This window comes from Cygnus atratus, chromosome 12, assembly GCF_013377495.2.
Source record: "Cygnus atratus isolate AKBS03 ecotype Queensland, Australia chromosome 12, CAtr_DNAZoo_HiC_assembly, whole genome shotgun sequence".
Classification (NCBI taxonomy): Eukaryota; Metazoa; Chordata; class Aves; order Anseriformes; family Anatidae; genus Cygnus; species Cygnus atratus.
Window position 1 is genome coordinate 16,295,291 of NC_066373.1, and position 18,608 is coordinate 16,313,898.

The 18,608-nt window shown below is 34.0% G+C and overlaps 1 protein-coding gene across 7 annotated transcripts in view; it reads left to right on the top strand.

Annotated features, from left to right (window-relative positions):
• The window catches only part of RPGRIP1L (RPGRIP1 like), a 75,155-nt gene that overhangs the window by 52,227 nt on the left and 4,320 nt on the right, over positions 1–18,608 (top strand). For all 7 annotated transcript variants that reach the window (XM_035543271.2, XM_035543264.2, XM_035543268.2 and 4 more), the window contains exons 23-25: positions 4,137–4,320; positions 10,398–10,482; positions 16,163–16,296. In XM_035543271.2, the coding sequence (XP_035399164.1) occupies positions 4,137–4,320; positions 10,398–10,482; positions 16,163–16,296 (403 nt within the window). The remainder of the gene's footprint in view (positions 1–4,136; positions 4,321–10,397; positions 10,483–16,162; positions 16,297–18,608) is intronic.

Sequence of the window (18,608 nt, forward strand, 5' to 3'; positions counted from 1 at the left end):
CATCCTATTTCTGTAGCTTAAATGTTGATGAGTATTAATGTAGCTGAAATGTACAAAGTAACAGCTCTTTAAATTGAGAATTCTTCTGTCTTTTATGCTTATTTACCTAAGGATCATGCTTGCTTGCGAAATTAAAGGTATTTTTAAGTTTACAAAGCATTTGAATTAAGTAATTGTGTGACAAATTAGTATTGATATGAAGCTAACTGGCTTTGAGATTTGATCCAGTTGATATTTGTTGTTCATTTTATCAGTTAAGGAAGTTTATATCTTAGCGGTCAAACAGGTCCAGATACAGGTTCTTTTTTTCTTTGCATTTATTATTTCCCAGAAACAGTTTGTCTTTACAAACTCTTAGTTGAGGCAGTGCTGCAGGCAAATTGCAATAAGAAATGTTAAGAAAATAAATTGTCTTCGGGAGTAACATTGAACAGTTTTATGTTTATTCTTCAGAAAGGATTGGGGTAGCAAGCCCTGTGAAGGCAAGAAAGTCAATTAATATATTGTTCAATTGATCAAAAGTTAGTATTATGAGCAATGTGCAAAAAGTTCAGGTGTATGGTTGTGGTTGGAGAGCTTCAGATCCCTCAGTACCATAGTATTTTCTAAAATATTTAGTGTTTTGTACTGAATTAGAAATGGTCTTTTCTGGAAAAAAAAATACAGTGAATTGGTGGGCATGTGACAGATTTGCGTAGAAGAGGCAATATTCAATCTTAGAATTGTCTCAAGCTGTAGCAAGTAATTCATGCCTTTGAAGATACTAAAGACAAATTCATGCTCTGAAAATGATCACTTTGGACTCTGCCCTAGAAAAAAAAGGCAGCAGAGACATGCTAATGCAAAAATTATCACAAATAGTTTTCTTCTTTAGTGTATTCCTAGCTCAAGAAAGAGCTGATGGAATTGCACTGAACCTTGTTACTATGCTAACCTTGTAGTGTTGCATTCTCCTCCTAGCACACGGCAAAGGCCAGTGATCCTGTGGGAAAGCTGCGTGCCTTTCCCTTCCTCCCAGTAAGTCTGACTCTAAAAGAGCTATTGAACAAGGAGAGACCTCTTTGCCCCAGTTTTTTTGGGAGAGTCTAAAGTGCATGCACTTAGGTTAAGTTCCGTCTGTTCGAAGAATGGACATGGTTACATCCCTCTTTCTTTCCTCACATTTACACACTTACAGGGAAACACATAAGTAGAGGATGTTGATCCTGATATGAAAAGTTACTACATTCTGAAGACTAGCGCAAACCTTTGTTTAAATATCGTGACCAAAAAGAAAACTGAAATATGGAATATACATCTTCTTGAATACGGTAGTTGACTTTCTATGGAAATAGACTAAGCTTTATTAATCTCAGACATCAGAAAAATGAGAAGAGTTATGTTGGGACTTTAAATTCTGGTGTAATGTCCAGTGTTTTACTTAATCCCAGAGTTTGTTGAATGAGTTCAGTGATTCTTGCAAATCTTTAGTTAATGTTAGTTACACATAGTCGATATTGAATTGCACAGGAAGAGAGAATATTTCCACAGACTAAGAATATTTCCCATGTTTTGTTTTTTGTTTTCCTGACCTGAAATAAAAGCCCTGAACCAGTTTCTCAGAGCCACTCTTTGAAAGCATATGGTATTCTCTATTTTTATATGTACCTCCAGCCTCTCTGTTAGAGGAAAAATCATATTAAATTGTTGTTTTAAATATTAAGTTTAAAGAATAATTGTATTCACCTCAAAATAGAATTATTTGCACAAAGTAATTGATCTAGACAAACTATCCATTTTCACTTGCATAGTACCTAATAAATAAGAACAAGTTGGAGGAGGAAAGGGGGAAGGGAAGACCTTAGGAAAAGAAAAGAAAATAATTCACTATGCATCACAGAAGTGTAATTGGTTGTTGTTAAATATTAATTCTTATCATATATTGGATGCTACATATTTTCACCGTGGCTACATAATATGACCATTTTTATATTAGTAGTGAAATACAGCTTCGCTGCTCTTAAGCAGTTCTGTATTTTTATTTGGAAATATTTTTAATGAGCTTGTATTCTCTTTTATTTATGCTGTATTTTTGTTTAAGATTAATAAAACCAGACCTTAAAATATTTTTGACTGTTTAGCTCTAAAGTATTTTTTTTTGCAATTTTTTAATAGCATGACTCAGTTATTTGTTTTCTTCTAAGTTAACGAAGTGCCATCAATACTTGATTTATTCTGCCCTCCTAGAAAAACTGTAATATTCTTTGTCTACAGTGTGCAATTACGAGGGTTAAATATGTCAAACAAGTTTTAAGTTATGTAAAAGAAATACTTTATAATACAGGATATTGTATTTGGACTTGATTCATAAACTACTTGTCTGTGTACAAACTAGTTTGACATAACTACTAAATACTTTGGGGCGAACAAAACCATTCAGCATATCACTTTAAATACAGATGCTCATACATCTGTTCAGTGCAAGAAAAAAGGAGTTGTTTCTGAAGTAAAATTAGACAATGGAGCCAATTTTATTTGTTATGCATGTGAATGTAGAGTGCTTGAGGTTATTAGTTGAAACTGAGTAACCTTTCTAGGCTTTCATCTCTTTCTTTTCAAATTTGAATATGAAAAGCATATTCAAGTCAAAGACCATCACTTTAATGACATTTGGCAGTCATTTGATTTATTAGTTTTTTTTTAAAAAAAAATTCCTTTAAATATTTCATCATTCTATGCTAATCCTAGTAATATTGCCAGCTGAAGCCGTGTACCTGTATTAGTGGAGACAGAATGGTGTGGAATTTTCTCTGTCATCCTAGTAAAATTTCCATGAATCTACTGAATAATAAAACAACCTTATTGAAATATTCAGATTTGGGTTTTTAGTTAAAGTGTCTTAGGATACATAATAAAAGGAAATGTCTTTTGAAAGGAGGGGGTAAAATTACTTCATCAAATATTGAAAGGGCTTGACAGCAATGGAAATTGTTCTATATGATGGATATTTTTACAGTAGGATACACCTGCTTTTCAGTTTGATTAATTATATAATTTGCTTGGAAAAGCATAAGCTATCTCCATAATAAATTAGAATATTGATTTGCAGTTCTAACTGAATCTAGAAAGCTGATCTTTTGAATATAATTTTACTTAAAATGCTTTATATTTACCATAAAAATTTGTCAGAATATTTCCAAGTAGGGGAAATATTTTTAATAAAGTTATGAACTTGAAAAGAACTCAATTTTTTTGACATTTCTGAACTGCAGGGAGCTCTTTATTATTTGAAGAGTCTCATCTTTGAATGCTCACCTATGTACTCCAGTTTTGAAACCATAGTGGCTTTTCTTTCTTTTACAGATTTATTTAGGGAAATATTTGTGACTCCTTCTGTCGAGTGTGACATTTCCATTTAAATACAATAAAATTTATTAAAATTTCTATGTATGCAAATAATACAGGTGTTGCTGGGTGGTATGAAACAACTTCATATGAGCAATAGAAAAATGTCAGTATAGTTAAAAAATATAATAAAAGGTTCTGATGAAGACCAATTGGGATATTACTTTTATTATCATGTTGTTAATTTTACCTTTTCAATGTGCATTTGATATTACTAGAAAAGTTGAGTATATGAAACTGAGTTCCATGTATGTACAGTGTTACTTTACATGCTTAAGTACTTCATAACTTGATGGATTTTATCGAAATAATTGTAGAATAGTCTGCAGTAGGCACCACATCTAATAATTTTCTTTCATTGGGAAAACAGTGATACCTGGTATTGCTGAGACTGTTTCAAGCAACTATAGGATCAAGATACAAAAGACTTCGTTGTGTAGCTAAAAATAACAGCAACTGAAGTCTGTGGTTCAGATATCATTTATACGTGCAGATATCCTTAACTTAATCTTCTCCAGTAGAGTATGACTATTGTAAAAGTGTTTCAACACCGAAAATAAATCAGTATCTGTTGCAATGATGCTCTTGACTACAGACCCTGCGGCTTTAGAATCTCATTGTGTCTGTCAAAATCAATCAAGCAATGTTAACCATACAAATACCCAGTGATTTACATACATGTATATTTGTTTTAGTTAACACTTCAAGAAATGAAAAATATTTTATTGTGTTTGTGGTTTGTTTTTAAATAGGCAACTGAAAAAATTCGGATCGAAATTATATCGCTTGGTCTTACTGAGTCACGAATTGCAGCAGATGAAACAATACAACAGCTGTTTGTAGAGTGCAGATTATACAATTTAGTTGTAGAGGAGACCCCGGTGTCACTTCCAAAGCCAACAATTGGTCAGAGGGTTCACTATAACTATAGCAATGGTAAGTATAATGTCTTTCTTGTTTTCTCTCTTAAATTTTGTCTTTGGAAAAGCCCGTCAATATCTCCTCTATATTATAGTTGGATTTGTCTGTGTACTAATTGTATTTGTTTTGTTCCTGGATATTTTAGGAAACATTACAAGTGTTTTTAGAAATGCCAGGGATGCAATTAGCAAGTATAAAATCAATTGTTGATAAAATCAATTGTTGAAGTAGGCTGCTCTATGAAGTGATAACATTACAATATATGTAAACATCCTGTTAGCCTGTAGTTTTTTAGGTTATATATATATAAAGTTAAAATTATGTATTCTTTCTAAAAGAACATGAGGAAGTGATGTTTCTGTTGGTACGTGATGATACAGCAGAAGAAAAGCATTCCACATAACCATGTACAATGAAAACGGTTCAAAAGAGAAAATATGTAATTGGACTAGAACATCACTAAGGAATATTCAGTGTTCCTTTAATAAGAACTTTCTGGAATAAGAATTATTTAGCAGTGTTTAATACTAATACATTGGTTTTTCATAGAATCGTAGAATGGCTTGGGTTGGAAGAGACCTAGAAGATCATCTAGTTCTGACTCCCCTTCCATGGGCAGGGATGCCACCCACTAGATCAGGTTGCCCAGTGCCCCATCCAACCTGCCCATGAACACCTCCAGGGATGGGTCACCCACAGCTTCTCTGGGCAGCCTGGGCCAGTGCCTCACCACCCTCTGAGTGCAGAATTTCCTCCTAACATCTAATCTAAATCTCCCCTCTTTCATTTTAAAACTGTTTCCCCTTGTCTATCATTATCTTGCTTGAGTAAAAAGTTGTTCTCCATCTTCTTTATAAGGCTGCAGTGAGGTTTTCCTGGAGCCTTCTCTTCTTCAGGCTCAACATCCCCAGCTCTCTTGGCCTTTCTTCACAGAAGAGGTGTTCCAGCCCTCTGATGATCTCCGTGGCCCTCCTCTGGACCTGCTCTAACAGGTCCATGTCTTTCTCGTACTGAAGGCCACAGAAAGTGGGGCCTCAAAAGGGCAGAGCAGAGGAGGACAGTCACCTCCCTCAACCTGCTAGCCTTGCCTCTGTTGATGCGGCCCAGGATGCAGCTGGTCTCCTGGGCTGCATGCACACTCTGATGATTCGCATCAAGCCACATCAAGCATTTTCTTGACCATAGGGTGACTGCAAATTTGAGAGAGAATATAAAGGCTGGGGCACAATATTTTGTTAATTTTGGTAACTTTGAGGACAGTCATATGGCTTTATTTAGAAAACACTGCAGACTGAATTTCCTTCACTGAGGCCTGCTTGCATTTAAAAATATGAGATTTCTGACATCATAAAAGAGACATTAGATAAGACATCAGGTAAATAACTTCTTATTTTAACAATGCTCATCTTGCTACTTGCTGTAAACATTTTTCCAAATGTGCTAGATAGGAAGACATTATTGAAATCAAATTTGTAAAACCTCATTGAAATAACACCATAAGCCAATAAAAGAAAGCTGTCTAACAATTTCAATTTCTCATCATTCTTGAGTTCTCATTGCTTTGCATATAAGAAGCATTCAGGAGATATAAAAATAAATTCTTGCACAATCTTTTGATTCCTGTGTATTTTGGGTATGATATAAGCATAATACTAGATTTTTTTAAGTACTAACTCCACAAAGTAGAACTAGCAAAACATAGCCAATTTAGGGCAGATACATTGAAAGTGAGAAAGTAGAGACAGAGATGAGTACAAGATGAAATTTCAGTCTCTTAAGACAATGATGATACTTAAATGTATTTCAGGCTGGGATATTGGAAGACACTATTATGCTTTGTAGAGTCTGATTCATAAGGCTAATTCATGAGCCTAATTCATAAGGCTTTCTGAACTGGTAATGCTGCATCATACTATTTCTGCTAGTTAAAACTTGGCTTGATAATTGGTTTTTCTGTTTGCTGCTCAAGTGTTGTAGAAATGTTTAAACTTCAAAATTGCCTAACAAACAAATATCAGAATGTGGTTATATGGCTTGTATTCTGCAGCATTATACTAACATGATTATTATTTGCAGAGTTTTGCTTAGATAATTGGTTATATAATTTTTACTTAAGATTAGTTTTGCATATAGGGGAAGAAAAAAACATCTGCTGTTTGATAATGTCAGTTGGAAAGCTAGTAAGGTAGTAGTAATGAAATCTGCATGTGTATTTACTATGGCTTTACTGCATCTCTTATTTATCTAATATTGTGTTAATATGTCTAGCTAGATTTGAGTATGTTGAATATTTGAGGTTAATTGAATATTTTCTTTAATAAAAATGAGATTTGCATGAGGAAAAAGAAATTTACTTTGAGATTTGAAGGAAACTGATAGTCTTCTAGATTTTGTATAGAAAAAAACCATGGTAAATCCGTAAGTAACCTAAGAAATCATTAATTATATATAAATATTTTTATTATTTATTACTTGAGCAGCTTGAGTGTTTTAAACATGTCTTAGCTGATACAGAAGGCTCCATTAGATTCTTTGTTTAAAAACCAGATGTATTGTTTCTATACCTTTTACATATCCTTCACTTTCAATACTTCGTATGTAATGTACCAGAAGATTAATGGAATCTTGCTGAAAAACAATAGAGTAGATCTACATTTATCTGGACAGAGAAGACCCTATGAATTTCCCTTTTCACAAGTGGTTAGAGCATGTAATTTGACATTAATTACTTATTTTGACTATGACTTTTTGACTTGGAGTGATTAGAAGATCATTTTTCTTTCTTCCAAGGTCTAGAAACAGAAACTTGAATGGGAGAGATAGATATATATTCTAGGATTATACTGCATAAGTCTTGATTTCCCTTAATGTGAGGTTTTGTAACTACTGGTGGCCATACTGTCTGAGGAGAGGAGCTGTTAAGAGTTATCAGAATACCCAAGAATGCTCCCAAACACCCTAATCCCATGAACTCAGAGAAAAAGGGAACTTCCCAAATTGTGCTTACACCATGATTCTGTCCTGTAATTTATTTTAAAATAAATAAATAAATAAAAGATTCACATCTTTGATAGGATTTAATTTGTGTATGATTTTAGGAAGTGTTAGAGATCGTTATAAGCAATGCATTCATATTTTAATTTTTTCATGTACTTTAAAATTGTGTGCTGGAAAATACTTACAGTCATGTCACAATAGATAACTTTAAATTGAATGTAATAGCAGTTTCACCATCTGAAAAACATTGGGAAACATAAGTTGCTTCAGGAAAACAAAGCTCAGTTACACTCATATAAAAATGCATCTGTTGATATTGGACTCAATTTCAGTAAAAGGAATACTTTTCTTGTAAAAGCCACGATTACTGTAATTAACAAGGTAAGGAGCGTTCATACATGTTAAGAAAAAGCATTCATGTTGTATTAAATATGAAGATTTAACTACAAAAATGCTGAGATGGCAGGAAAGCTACTAGAAGGTAACAGAAAATCTGAGATGTGTTTTTTTTACCGTATGCAATGATTCTAGAAAACAGACAGCAGCAGAAGAAAAATTTACAAAATCTCCCAAAGATTTTATATGAGTTACTTAATCAGACAGCTTTCTCAGTGAACAGGTGGTAATTTGGACAGCCCAAAGTACAAGTGTAAGTTCACCAAAGGGAGTGGGGAATGTGGGGAGGAAGATGATGGGTTTTATTTTCATTTAAAATAAACTTCTGAAGTTCGATACTCTAAAAAATGGATGGTTTCTTCAGAATAATTCAAATGAAAGGCCTGGTATCAGGAACGTAGTTGTACTTCTTGGTGTTTATTCTTGTTCTCCATTAAGGCTCAACACAGTATAAGACATCGTTTTTCCATCATTGCGATGAACCTCTGCTTCAAAACAGTCTCATTTAGTTCTGTTAGAAAGTGAATTATGAAAAAAGTATGTTGCAACACAGCCAGCTACTTTAATGTTTAGAATTGCAGTGTTTTTTAACGAGATTCAGGGGCATTTTAATCTTTCAGGTTTTAATGCTTCTTTAGGACAAATTTAAAAATTATAATTTTAGATGCAAACTGTCACAAGTTAATTTTGGGTGATTTTTGCAATTAATTGGACAGAAATGTGAGATGTTCCATGCCTTGGAGCAATGTTATAATTCAGTGTTATAAGCAGTAGTAAGGGGTGATATGAAAGTATGTTATTCATCATTATCTAAAAATGTAAGTTTCTTTTCACTGTGGTTAATCATTTTTCCTGATTTGAATGGAGTTCTTGTGCTGAATGTTTTACTTGCTAGTCTGATTTTTTCCACTGACTGAAGTGAATTCAAATTCTTTAGGTTTGTAAATAGACTTCCATTTAAAATTGTTTTAGATACACAATTAGTAAATTTAGGAAGTTCCAGTTGGAATGCTTATGGGGAAGGGAAGAATCTGTGGATGTGACAGCTCCTTTGAAGTTCTCCGGCTGTCCATCTGTCTCCCTGCTGCCTCCCCATCACTTCCTGTGGTGGCCCCAGGAGGACTTGGCCATGAGAGGAGCACATGTGGAAAGTCATCCACATACCCAAAAGAAGAGCAGATGGCAGTAATAGCTTTTTTTAACCTGTCCAAGAAAGTAACAGTGTTATGGGTGGAAATTAAGGATTCCAAGATGGAACATCAGTGCTTTGCTTTCTGCTAGTAGGGAAAAAGGTGTTAGAAAAAAAGGTTGCTTCCACTGAGTTATTCAGATCCTGGCTGTTGTCTGAAAGTACTGATTTCTAGTAGTGGTTCTGCTGGCCAGGTAAGAGTTGAGGAGCTTTAGAGGATATTGGAAGAACAGTGGCTCTGCACGATGTGCTTCCTAGAAGGACTTTGATAGGGATATGACCACCAATAAATCCCTTTGCAAGGAGTTAATTTGAGCCTTCCTATCTCTATATTGTATACCTATATTCCGATACTCCCTGATCCTTGGTGGTAATAACTTCTGTTTATATGAATAAGTTTACTTTGGATAGTAGAGGAGGGTATGAAATTCATAACAGATTCTGTCAGCACATAGGAAAAGAAACCTTAACATGATGTGCAGAGTGAAAGAAAGGTGGAGTTTGTCTTTTTTTTTTTTTCCTGCAGTGACAGAGTAACTAGAGGAGAGTGAGCCATGCTGGAAATAAAGATGCTGGAATTTAAAGAGACAAATTTCTAGCTCCTCCTCCTGCTCTCTAAAACAAATGCAAAATGTTCCTAGGAGCTATACTTATTTCCCAAAGAGTTGTATTTCTGTCCTAGTAATTTTTTTTCAGCTATGTTTCTAACTTCTTTTTAAAAAACAAAAAAAGTGTAATTCCTTTAATGTTGTTTTTCACATCCAGAATTTTTTATAATCCTTCACAGTAGTTTAAGTTCTTCTAATACTTGTAGGCTGATACCATGTGAGAAAAAGAAGCGACTTGCTTAATACAAGATTCCCAAAAATCTTCTTAACAAATTTCCTAAAACCCTGTTTTGTATTATTTTATTGTTTGTCCAAATCTATACTATTTTTCACTCTAGGTTATATTAATGGTACAAAAATTAAACACTGGTCCTCATGTTTTTATTTTAAATTAAAACAATAAGAGGCTTTTAGAGCATGTGCATACACTCCCCGGTCTGTGGATTTTCTTCCGTCCATTGGTCTAGTTACTTCTCTTATTGAAATATTGTGGCAGGAAAGGAGGATTAAATTACTGAGGCTGTCAAAAAGGACAAGCATTCTGCCATACATTATCATTATCACTAGCTTCCTCAGTGGAAGAAAATGCGCTAAATCCCTTCAAATACAAAGCAGTAAAGAGCACTGGCTTTTAAAATCATGACTGCTATTGCCATTAACAGAAAATGACAGCTATGTGGCATGCTTAGATGCTGCTTGTATCTTTTCTGACAGTGTGCACATAAAACTGCTGGTGACATGCCATTAGATCACATGACCTTTCAAATTTGATTCTAGCGTTGTTGCTTTTCAGACAAGGGAATGAAATGTTTATTTTTCTTTGTTCTTTTCTTCACGCTTTTTCTCCTGGAAGATGAAAACCAGGCGGTAACTAATTATATTAATTCCAATTTGCTTTGCAGTGATACATGTGGATAAGGCAAATAATCGTGCAAGAAGAGAGTATCTCAAGTCTATACTTCAAAAACCAGATCTAAACGCTGACAGGTACATATTAGTGATGAAAAACTCCATAAAAGGTTTTGATAAAGAATGCTTTACTTTTTGCCATTTGGCTTGCCTTGTTCTTTGACTGTATTGAGGAAATACCCAAGAGAAGTTAATACGTAACTAACGAACTAGAGAGAATTTTGTTTCAGCTGGGAATTATACCTATGTTTTGATGTGGTGATTGCTAATCATTTCTTCCCTGAATAGGTTTGTGTGACGTGGCATATTGCAATCTCTCTTAATGTTGTTTTAGTGCTGTGTTTTGTTTTTTGTTAAGTCATGTTTCACAAAAGAGAGATTCTGTCATCAGCATTCTATCAATAATGAACTTTTAAAGCGCATATATCACAGTAATACATCTTTTGCTTTCTGAATTTGAAGAACTAAAAGTATAAAAGCTTCAGAAAGTATTCCTTAGCCCTGGAATTTCCAAAAACCTTATATATAAATTGAACCTATATAAAAATTGATTTAGTAGTCAGCTATTGTATGTATACTTATGAGAAAGAGTATAGATTAGTCTAGTCTGAGCTCATAATAATAAGCTTGTTTATTCAGATTTTTTGGTTGAGATAGCATGCACATTCCTTTGAGCAAATGAATAACAAATACTGATTCTGTTTACTCTAGAAGGTCAATCTTAATCAAAATGGGACAATTATTAATTTAAAGGTTGATTTTATTTGCAGAAGAGGAGAATACATTCTGACTGTGTTTGAAGTATAGGTGTTATTTGTTTTTGTTTTAAAATACTTGTTTATTCACAAGACACAGATTCACTCTGCAGTAGGAAAGAGCGTGGTCCCTCTTCATTCTGTTTCCTTTCTAAAGTTGAGTTCTGTGCTTTGGCCTGTCAACAGATTTTACCAAGATGTAGCAGGGAAAACCATGATATGATCTTTGTGGGAATGGGAAATATCACACCAAAGCATTCTGAGGTTTGGAGATAAATATATTATATATAAAAAAAAAAAAGTCTTCATTCTATAAGCAAGCAAAAGATTTGCTTTACCATACAGAATGGGAAAATGGATAACATGCTATATTAAGAATTTAATGATACCAAGGATAAAATACTCTTTTTTTTTTTTTTTTTCCCCCTTGGGGATAATTTAGTGAAGGAAACTAGCTAGTCTGTAGGTTGCAATTTCACCAATAAATACTTAGGTATCTATACTAAATATTCACCAGATCTAATGTAGATATGTTCTAATAAACTGTTCTGTGGTGAAGTTTCAATTCGGTGTTGACTGAGCAGCAAGGCAGAAAGTTCATCAGTAGTCCAGTTCTCTGCCTTAGCCTAGCACGAGGACCACCAAGAAACAAAACTTGTGAAAAGATTCTTCTACACCAAACGTTTTCAGCTCTGTGTGTTTTTAAACCTGGCCTAGTTCTATCTTCAGCACATGTTTTCTATCACAGGCCTTACAAACTAGTATCAGAGCTTTTTCAGCTGAAACAGGAACTGAACTAAACTAATGCTTTAAAGATCAGGAGACCAAATTATCAAGGATTTAAATATCATTGAAAATTGCCTGCACATGGTTTAGCCTGACACTCTATTGGTGTTTGTACAGTGCCAGATTATAGGAGCAGAGTTAAGTGTATTATGTGTATGTTTTAAGTTTTCAGGTGAACTTTTTTTTTTGTCACAAATGTTGTTAGAAATGATACTCATAATGATTGATTCCATATTAGAACATACACAGATACCTTGTGTGCTATGCTTTTTATTCCAAAAGGAGAGTTATGTTAAAGAATATCCTTTGAAACAAATATTCTCAGGTGTTAAGAGAGAGATTTGAGTAGAATAAATAAAATTACTGCTAAGCCAGAGCTCCGGATGGTAACCTAGTCCTATAATTGAATTGGGGGACAGCTAGACCATGAAAATAATGAATTTCACAGCTTTATATTCTTTAACGTTATACTTACAAATAAATAAATGTATATTGACATGGCATTTATATGGGAAAGTATGTTTATTTATTGGGAGTATGGTTTACTGTTCATTAAAAGATAAGATTTCCTAAAAAGAAGTTGTTTTTTTTCTTTCAATTGTACATCATATGGAATAATTGTGATTTTTGTTGTTGTAGTTTTTTAATGTTGATTTTGGTTCCATATTGGAATAAATGGCTTTATTGGCAGGAAATGCAAGAATATTCAGTATGTAACACTTTAAGTGTTTTCAGCAATATAAATAATCAAGAAAATATGGTGCTAAATAGAATGATATAAAGTCTAAAATACATGAGCATGAGGTAGTAGGAGACTTGGAGTACTCTTGAAATCCTTTTTAGATTGGTAATTGTTGCATAGCACAAAGATGCCTCTTCTCTTTTGACAAGCGTCTTTGTTTTTATCTGCATTTTCAGACAGGCAATGTCTTTATCATTACTATGGAAATTTTGTCAGAACGCTTGCTTTTTCTTATAGCTCTGCTGTGTGACAAGGGTAGCCTTTATGTTTTGTTTCTGGTTTTGTATTATAGAGATTCAGTTTATATTCCTTTTTTATGTTAGAAAGCTATAGTACTTGTAAATAGTACTTGTAAAACCTTGTGAAAATGAATGGGATGGTACAAAATTAGTATTTTTTTGTTATTTTATCATCTTAGCCTAATGTACTTCCATGTTCAAGTCTTTAAATCAGGTAGTAGAAGGAGGCATTTGAGCCAGTCCATTTAAGATAACTGGAACCCAATTGCATTTATGCTTTGTCCAGTTTGTGTTCATCTATTGCCTTTCAGCATTTTAAGAGTGTGGAAATTTGGGTCATAGAGAGAAACTTACCTGATTCCTCGTGCCAGATGATACTTGCAGTACTTGCAGACCTGGTGGTATAGTACATACTCATCTGACAAGTGTCAAAAGAGACGTGTGTGAAGAATGGAAGAATCCATTCTTCTAACAGTCACCCTGCTGTGATAACAAGAGTGAACAGGTTTGTGCAAGAGGTTTCCAGGCTGAGCCTGACAGGTGTATTGTTTCTTGGTAGGAAATGATTTCTGCACCAAGAAACTGACTGTATGAAGTCATTGTTCACCAAAGTAGCTAAAGCTATGCATCCATATCGTAGGAGTATAGAATACACATACGGTGTTAGCTTCACATTAATATACTATATTAATGTACAAGGTTTTCTCCTTGCTGCTTAAAAATGGCTGATCTCTGGCGTAAAGAATTGGAGCCAAAGTCTGCCAACATCACAACTTCTCCCAGGCACTCTAAATTCCCCGCTGGTGATAACACCTTTAAGTGCTATCATAACAACGTTTGTTTCAGGTTTTTCTGCTGCACTGTAAAGCGTATTTTTAAGCTTGAAGCAATGATTATTTTTCACTTGGTACACTTAAAAGATGAAAATTAATCCAGCACTATTTCCCCTATCTATCATTGCCTAGCTGTTTTCTCCAATTAATTTGATACAACATTGACACTGAATTATAACAGAACAGATCTGTTCCCAGTTCCCAACAGTTTTATCAGACTTTGTTACAATTTTTAACTTGTTTTTATTTCATTTAATAGTTATCTTGAACACTTCAATAATTCTTCCTTTTTGATTGAGTTTTGGCACTTTTGCTCATCCTTAGCTCTGTGCCAAAAATCTTAAGTTAGATCCATTATACTCAGTCAAGCCACCTGCTGTTGGAAATAGCTGTGATATTTTTCCTTTTTTTTTTTTGTCTCTAGAACCTTTTTTTTAAACAACACTTACTTTCAACAGATGTCAGCTTTTAGCCATAAACAAATATATAACAATCAAAATAATAAATATTTCTTAGTAAAAGCCAGAACAAAACCAAAATGCTATAAAAGCAGATTGCAGTCATTGTTACTATGTTTAAAGGCTTTTAGGAAGATTTGATTATAATTTGTCTAAGATAGTCTTTCCCATAGGCTTGGAAAACCTCGTGCAGTTTGATTGTTACTCCTTTGGAATTGTGCTTATTGGAACATTTTTAGGTTGTAAAGCTCACAAGCATTCACTGTTTTAGCGATATTGCCAAGATATACCAAAAAAGTAGTTAAATCAGAATTCCTGTCATTTTGTCAGTCTCAGTGCTTTTGGCCCCAGCAAAAGCCACTAACTCAAGTCAGCTCCAGCACAATACTGTAATTATATGTTTAAAAGTAAAACTATACTTGGGTACAATGAGTGTAATTTAAGTTCGCAGAAGAAATGCAAATATTTTATATAGTTGTTGGGCTTAGATGTTTGGGATCAACAAACAGGCTTGCATTTAAACAGGATGGTAAATAGACGAAGGCCTTTGTGTCCAGGCTGTGCTCATGGCTAGTTTTGTTTGATTGTTGTCTAAAGTGTAAAACAGGAATGGTAAAATAGGACGTGTATTGGTCGGAGGGAATGACTACAGGACAAATGGCAGCGTAAGGTACAACTTGAAACAGGGAATGCATAATACAGCATTAGAAAGGTACTATTTTGAGAGAACTGCCTTTAGGTTCCTGTTCGGTTTTGTAGAATGTGTTCCAGACTTGAACAGTGTTCTTGACAAGCGTCTGAATGACGTGTGAAAACTCTCAGTAATTTTCAGCTAAATACTTTGCACATGGTGTTTGGAAATACTTCATTAAATATGGTTAGTATTTCTGATATCAGGGAAATGTTAGATATGGTTTGTCTTAAATATTTATGTCTGTCACACCACTCATTATAAAGACCAGAAAATGCATGGCTTAGGATTTACTGGGTCTGCATAACCAAGTAGTGTGGACCAGTGGGAGAGAGAGAATCTCTAGAGCAAAGCAGTTGTTGCTAATGGTCTGATATTCACAGTACATAGATCTTAGGACGATTTTCAGAATTCAAAATACTCCAAATTGATCCCATGGACTGACTGTCCATTTTCAGTGCAGCGCATTAGGGGTACTCCTGGAGCACATCTTCAGTCTAGTTTAGTCCAGTCCAAAAAGAATCCATGTTTCAAGCTTGCTTTGCAAACAGAAGCACCGTAACCGGGGACAAATGAAAAGTTTTACTTCATAAGTATGCTCCGTATCCAAGCCCAAACAATCATACAGGTTCTTTTTATGACTAAATGAAAGTAATTGAACTTTTCTTACCAATTTTGCTGTCAAAGGTTTTAACCAGCAAAACGTAATGTTTAATCTAAAATGAATATTTTTGCCATTTAATTGTTCACATCAAATGATTTGCATGGCAAGGTCAGCAATCTAAAACAAAACAAAACAAAAAAACACAGAAAAGCTATCACTATTTTTAAATGATTATAAATGAATTTTCCTAAAAGCACATAGATACAATCTTGATTTAATGAACAGGGGAAGATGTAAAGAAATTAAGTGACTAGAACAGTTTATTCAATAGCTAAGCTAAACGAACCTAGGAGTTTGAAATGTGAAAAAAAATCTTTCATCCTTAGACTATTCTCTGTCCTTCTATCTGTTCTTCTAGTACTGATAAATAATGCTAAAGAAGGAGGGAAGATTTTGAAAAAAAAGATTCTCAAACTATTGTTTTCATGGAAAATGTTGCACGTCAGTAATAGAGATCTGGTTTATGTTTAACTGGTAAAAAGAGTTCACCAGTTTTTTTGTTTTTGTTTTTTTTTTTTTACCTTTTTAATGTGTTTTTGAGATAATTTTCAACCCTTTGTGAACATAAATATATCTTCTCTTATATTTAGTCTACTATTTACAGTGGTTACCGATCCCCCAGAAGATGAACAGGATCTTGAATGTGAAGATATTGGGTTTGCTTATGTCAGTTTGAGAGAGATATTCCAGAAGGAAAGGGACGTTGTTGAGCAAGATATTGATGGTAAGTTTTAGAGGCTATCTTGTTGTAACCTTACATAACCACCAATTATTTGTTCAATTTCTGCTTGTCTCTGCAAGCTTTGCTGTGTAAGTAGTTGTTTGACTTTGAACAAGAAGTTCTTTAATGGCCTCCATGGCCTCTAATGGCCTCCACATTTGTCTGAAAAAGTCTTCAAAAACTGTGTAATTTTTTTATTCCTTAAAAAATGCTTTGAAGAAAAAACAGCATTCTCAGCTCATAATAATCAGTTCATAAAACTTAAGAACTTTTAGGACATGTCTACTTGTTATGATTCTCTATTTTGTAAAACATACTTTATCCAATAAGACTGTAAATATGTATTATTTTGTTATTAAAACTTCTGTCAATAATTCTGTATTGCTAATGTCTTTATGTTGTTTAAAGTAATTTTATGATCCTCAGAGTAACTCAAGATTGCATCCTCCATATCAAACATATTTGAGGCAAAATGAAATACCGGTGGCTTTTGTTAGGTCTGTCAGTTTAGTAAGCATTATTCTGTAACAAACTGTGACTGAACTTACACTCTGATTTATTAAAGCATGGTGAGGTGAGTAGGAGGTGTGGAATCTTCCATTTCCTCTGTTTCGTGATAACATCTTTATAAAGCAGATAAGAAGACTAGAGAAGGTTATTTGGTCTTTTAATAGCTAACAAAACTATCCTCCTAGCTTAGCCTTTCCTCAGCCCCAATGCAGCAGGGACAGGGTTATCAAGTATGCATTTTCATCCTTACCTGTTCCATTCCATCCTCCTTTCCCATTGTGGTAAAGCTAAGTAAAGAATAAGCTGAGAGTATATTTGTTTAAAAAAAAAAAAAGCAGCAGTTACTCTCCTATAAAGGTGAGCCAACATGATTCCTAGAGGCAGTGTGCCCATGCTTGCAAGGTATTCTTTGTGACAGCAGGAATTATAGCTTAGCCCCAAATACCAGGCTAATGTGGCCTTGCTGCTCCTACTGTTGTGCCTAATTAGCATACCTTGAGTGATGGGGAGCTGAATGGTGAGGGAAAGAAATAGGCTTTCTTATCCATTCCTGTTATCCTGCATGATTTACATCCTTGCTGTAGCTAAATTACTGAAAGTATGCGTCGAAGTTCCGGGAACATAATAAGGAAAATTCTAAGAAGAATCAAATTTCTGTACCCTGGAAAAATAATAGATTTGATGCAGTTCTTACTGTGGCTGAACCACTTCATCTTTTCTCCACCAATAATTTTTCTTGAAGTAGTTATACAAAAGCACATCTCTTCCAGAAAGGTATTTCACAGCCATGGAAAATTGTTTTTGTTCTGGATTTTATGGCCCGTTTGTCATAATTCCCATTTGATAAGATTGATTAGTGATGTAAATTAATTTTGTACCCTTGAAAGTCACCTTTCACACAACTCTTAGAACTCTTGTCATCTGAGATGATTATGAAGACAGAAAGTACAGTTGTTTAGTATTAGTTGTTCTAGGTAATTATTATGTAACGCCAGCTGCTTTGGGATTGTGAGGATCATTTCTTCTCCTAATCAGAAGATATTCAAACAATTTTTTTTTTTACTTTATGTATGTTATATCTAAGTGATAATAGTAGTAGATAGAAATGCATGTACTCTTATTCCTACCCACACTTCTTCCCATCACTGCAAATGCTAGATTTGTTTTTCAGTAAGAAGCTACTAAAGCTTAGAAATTATATAGAGGATTTTAAAAAAAAAGGGGGAAAAAAAAAGGCAAACAAAAACTATTGGCTTCCTTTTCACTACACTAGAAATCCCCTTCCTGGAATAAACCAAACTTAGTGTTGTTTGATAATTAAAAAACAGACACTCATGCTTGACAATTACTATCAATATCAATAAATGGTAGGTTAGGATATTCTGTTTCCCAAAATCCATATGAGAAAGATAATGTATAATGTTGCCAAAGAGATACTAAACACAAAGGATAATTGGCAGGTGATTTGTATATATTGTTATTTGTTTTTCACTGTACAGTTTAGATTTTTTTTATTGCATCCATAAGCATATTTTCTTAGAGCATTCAGAGAATTAAAATGAATTTTACATTAAAATATATCACATAATGGCAAAAGTAGACTATATCTATCCATTTACTTAAATGAAATCACTGTAAAAAGACCTGTTCTTAAGATCTGGATGCTTTTATACCCAGATTTCAATTCTGTGTAGTGGCACAATAAATGGCATTCTTAAATAATACTATGCACATTTTCGGAAGTGGATATTGCTTTGAGGGCAAAAGCATATACCTAGACAGAGGGGACTTAGTCTGCTGCCATT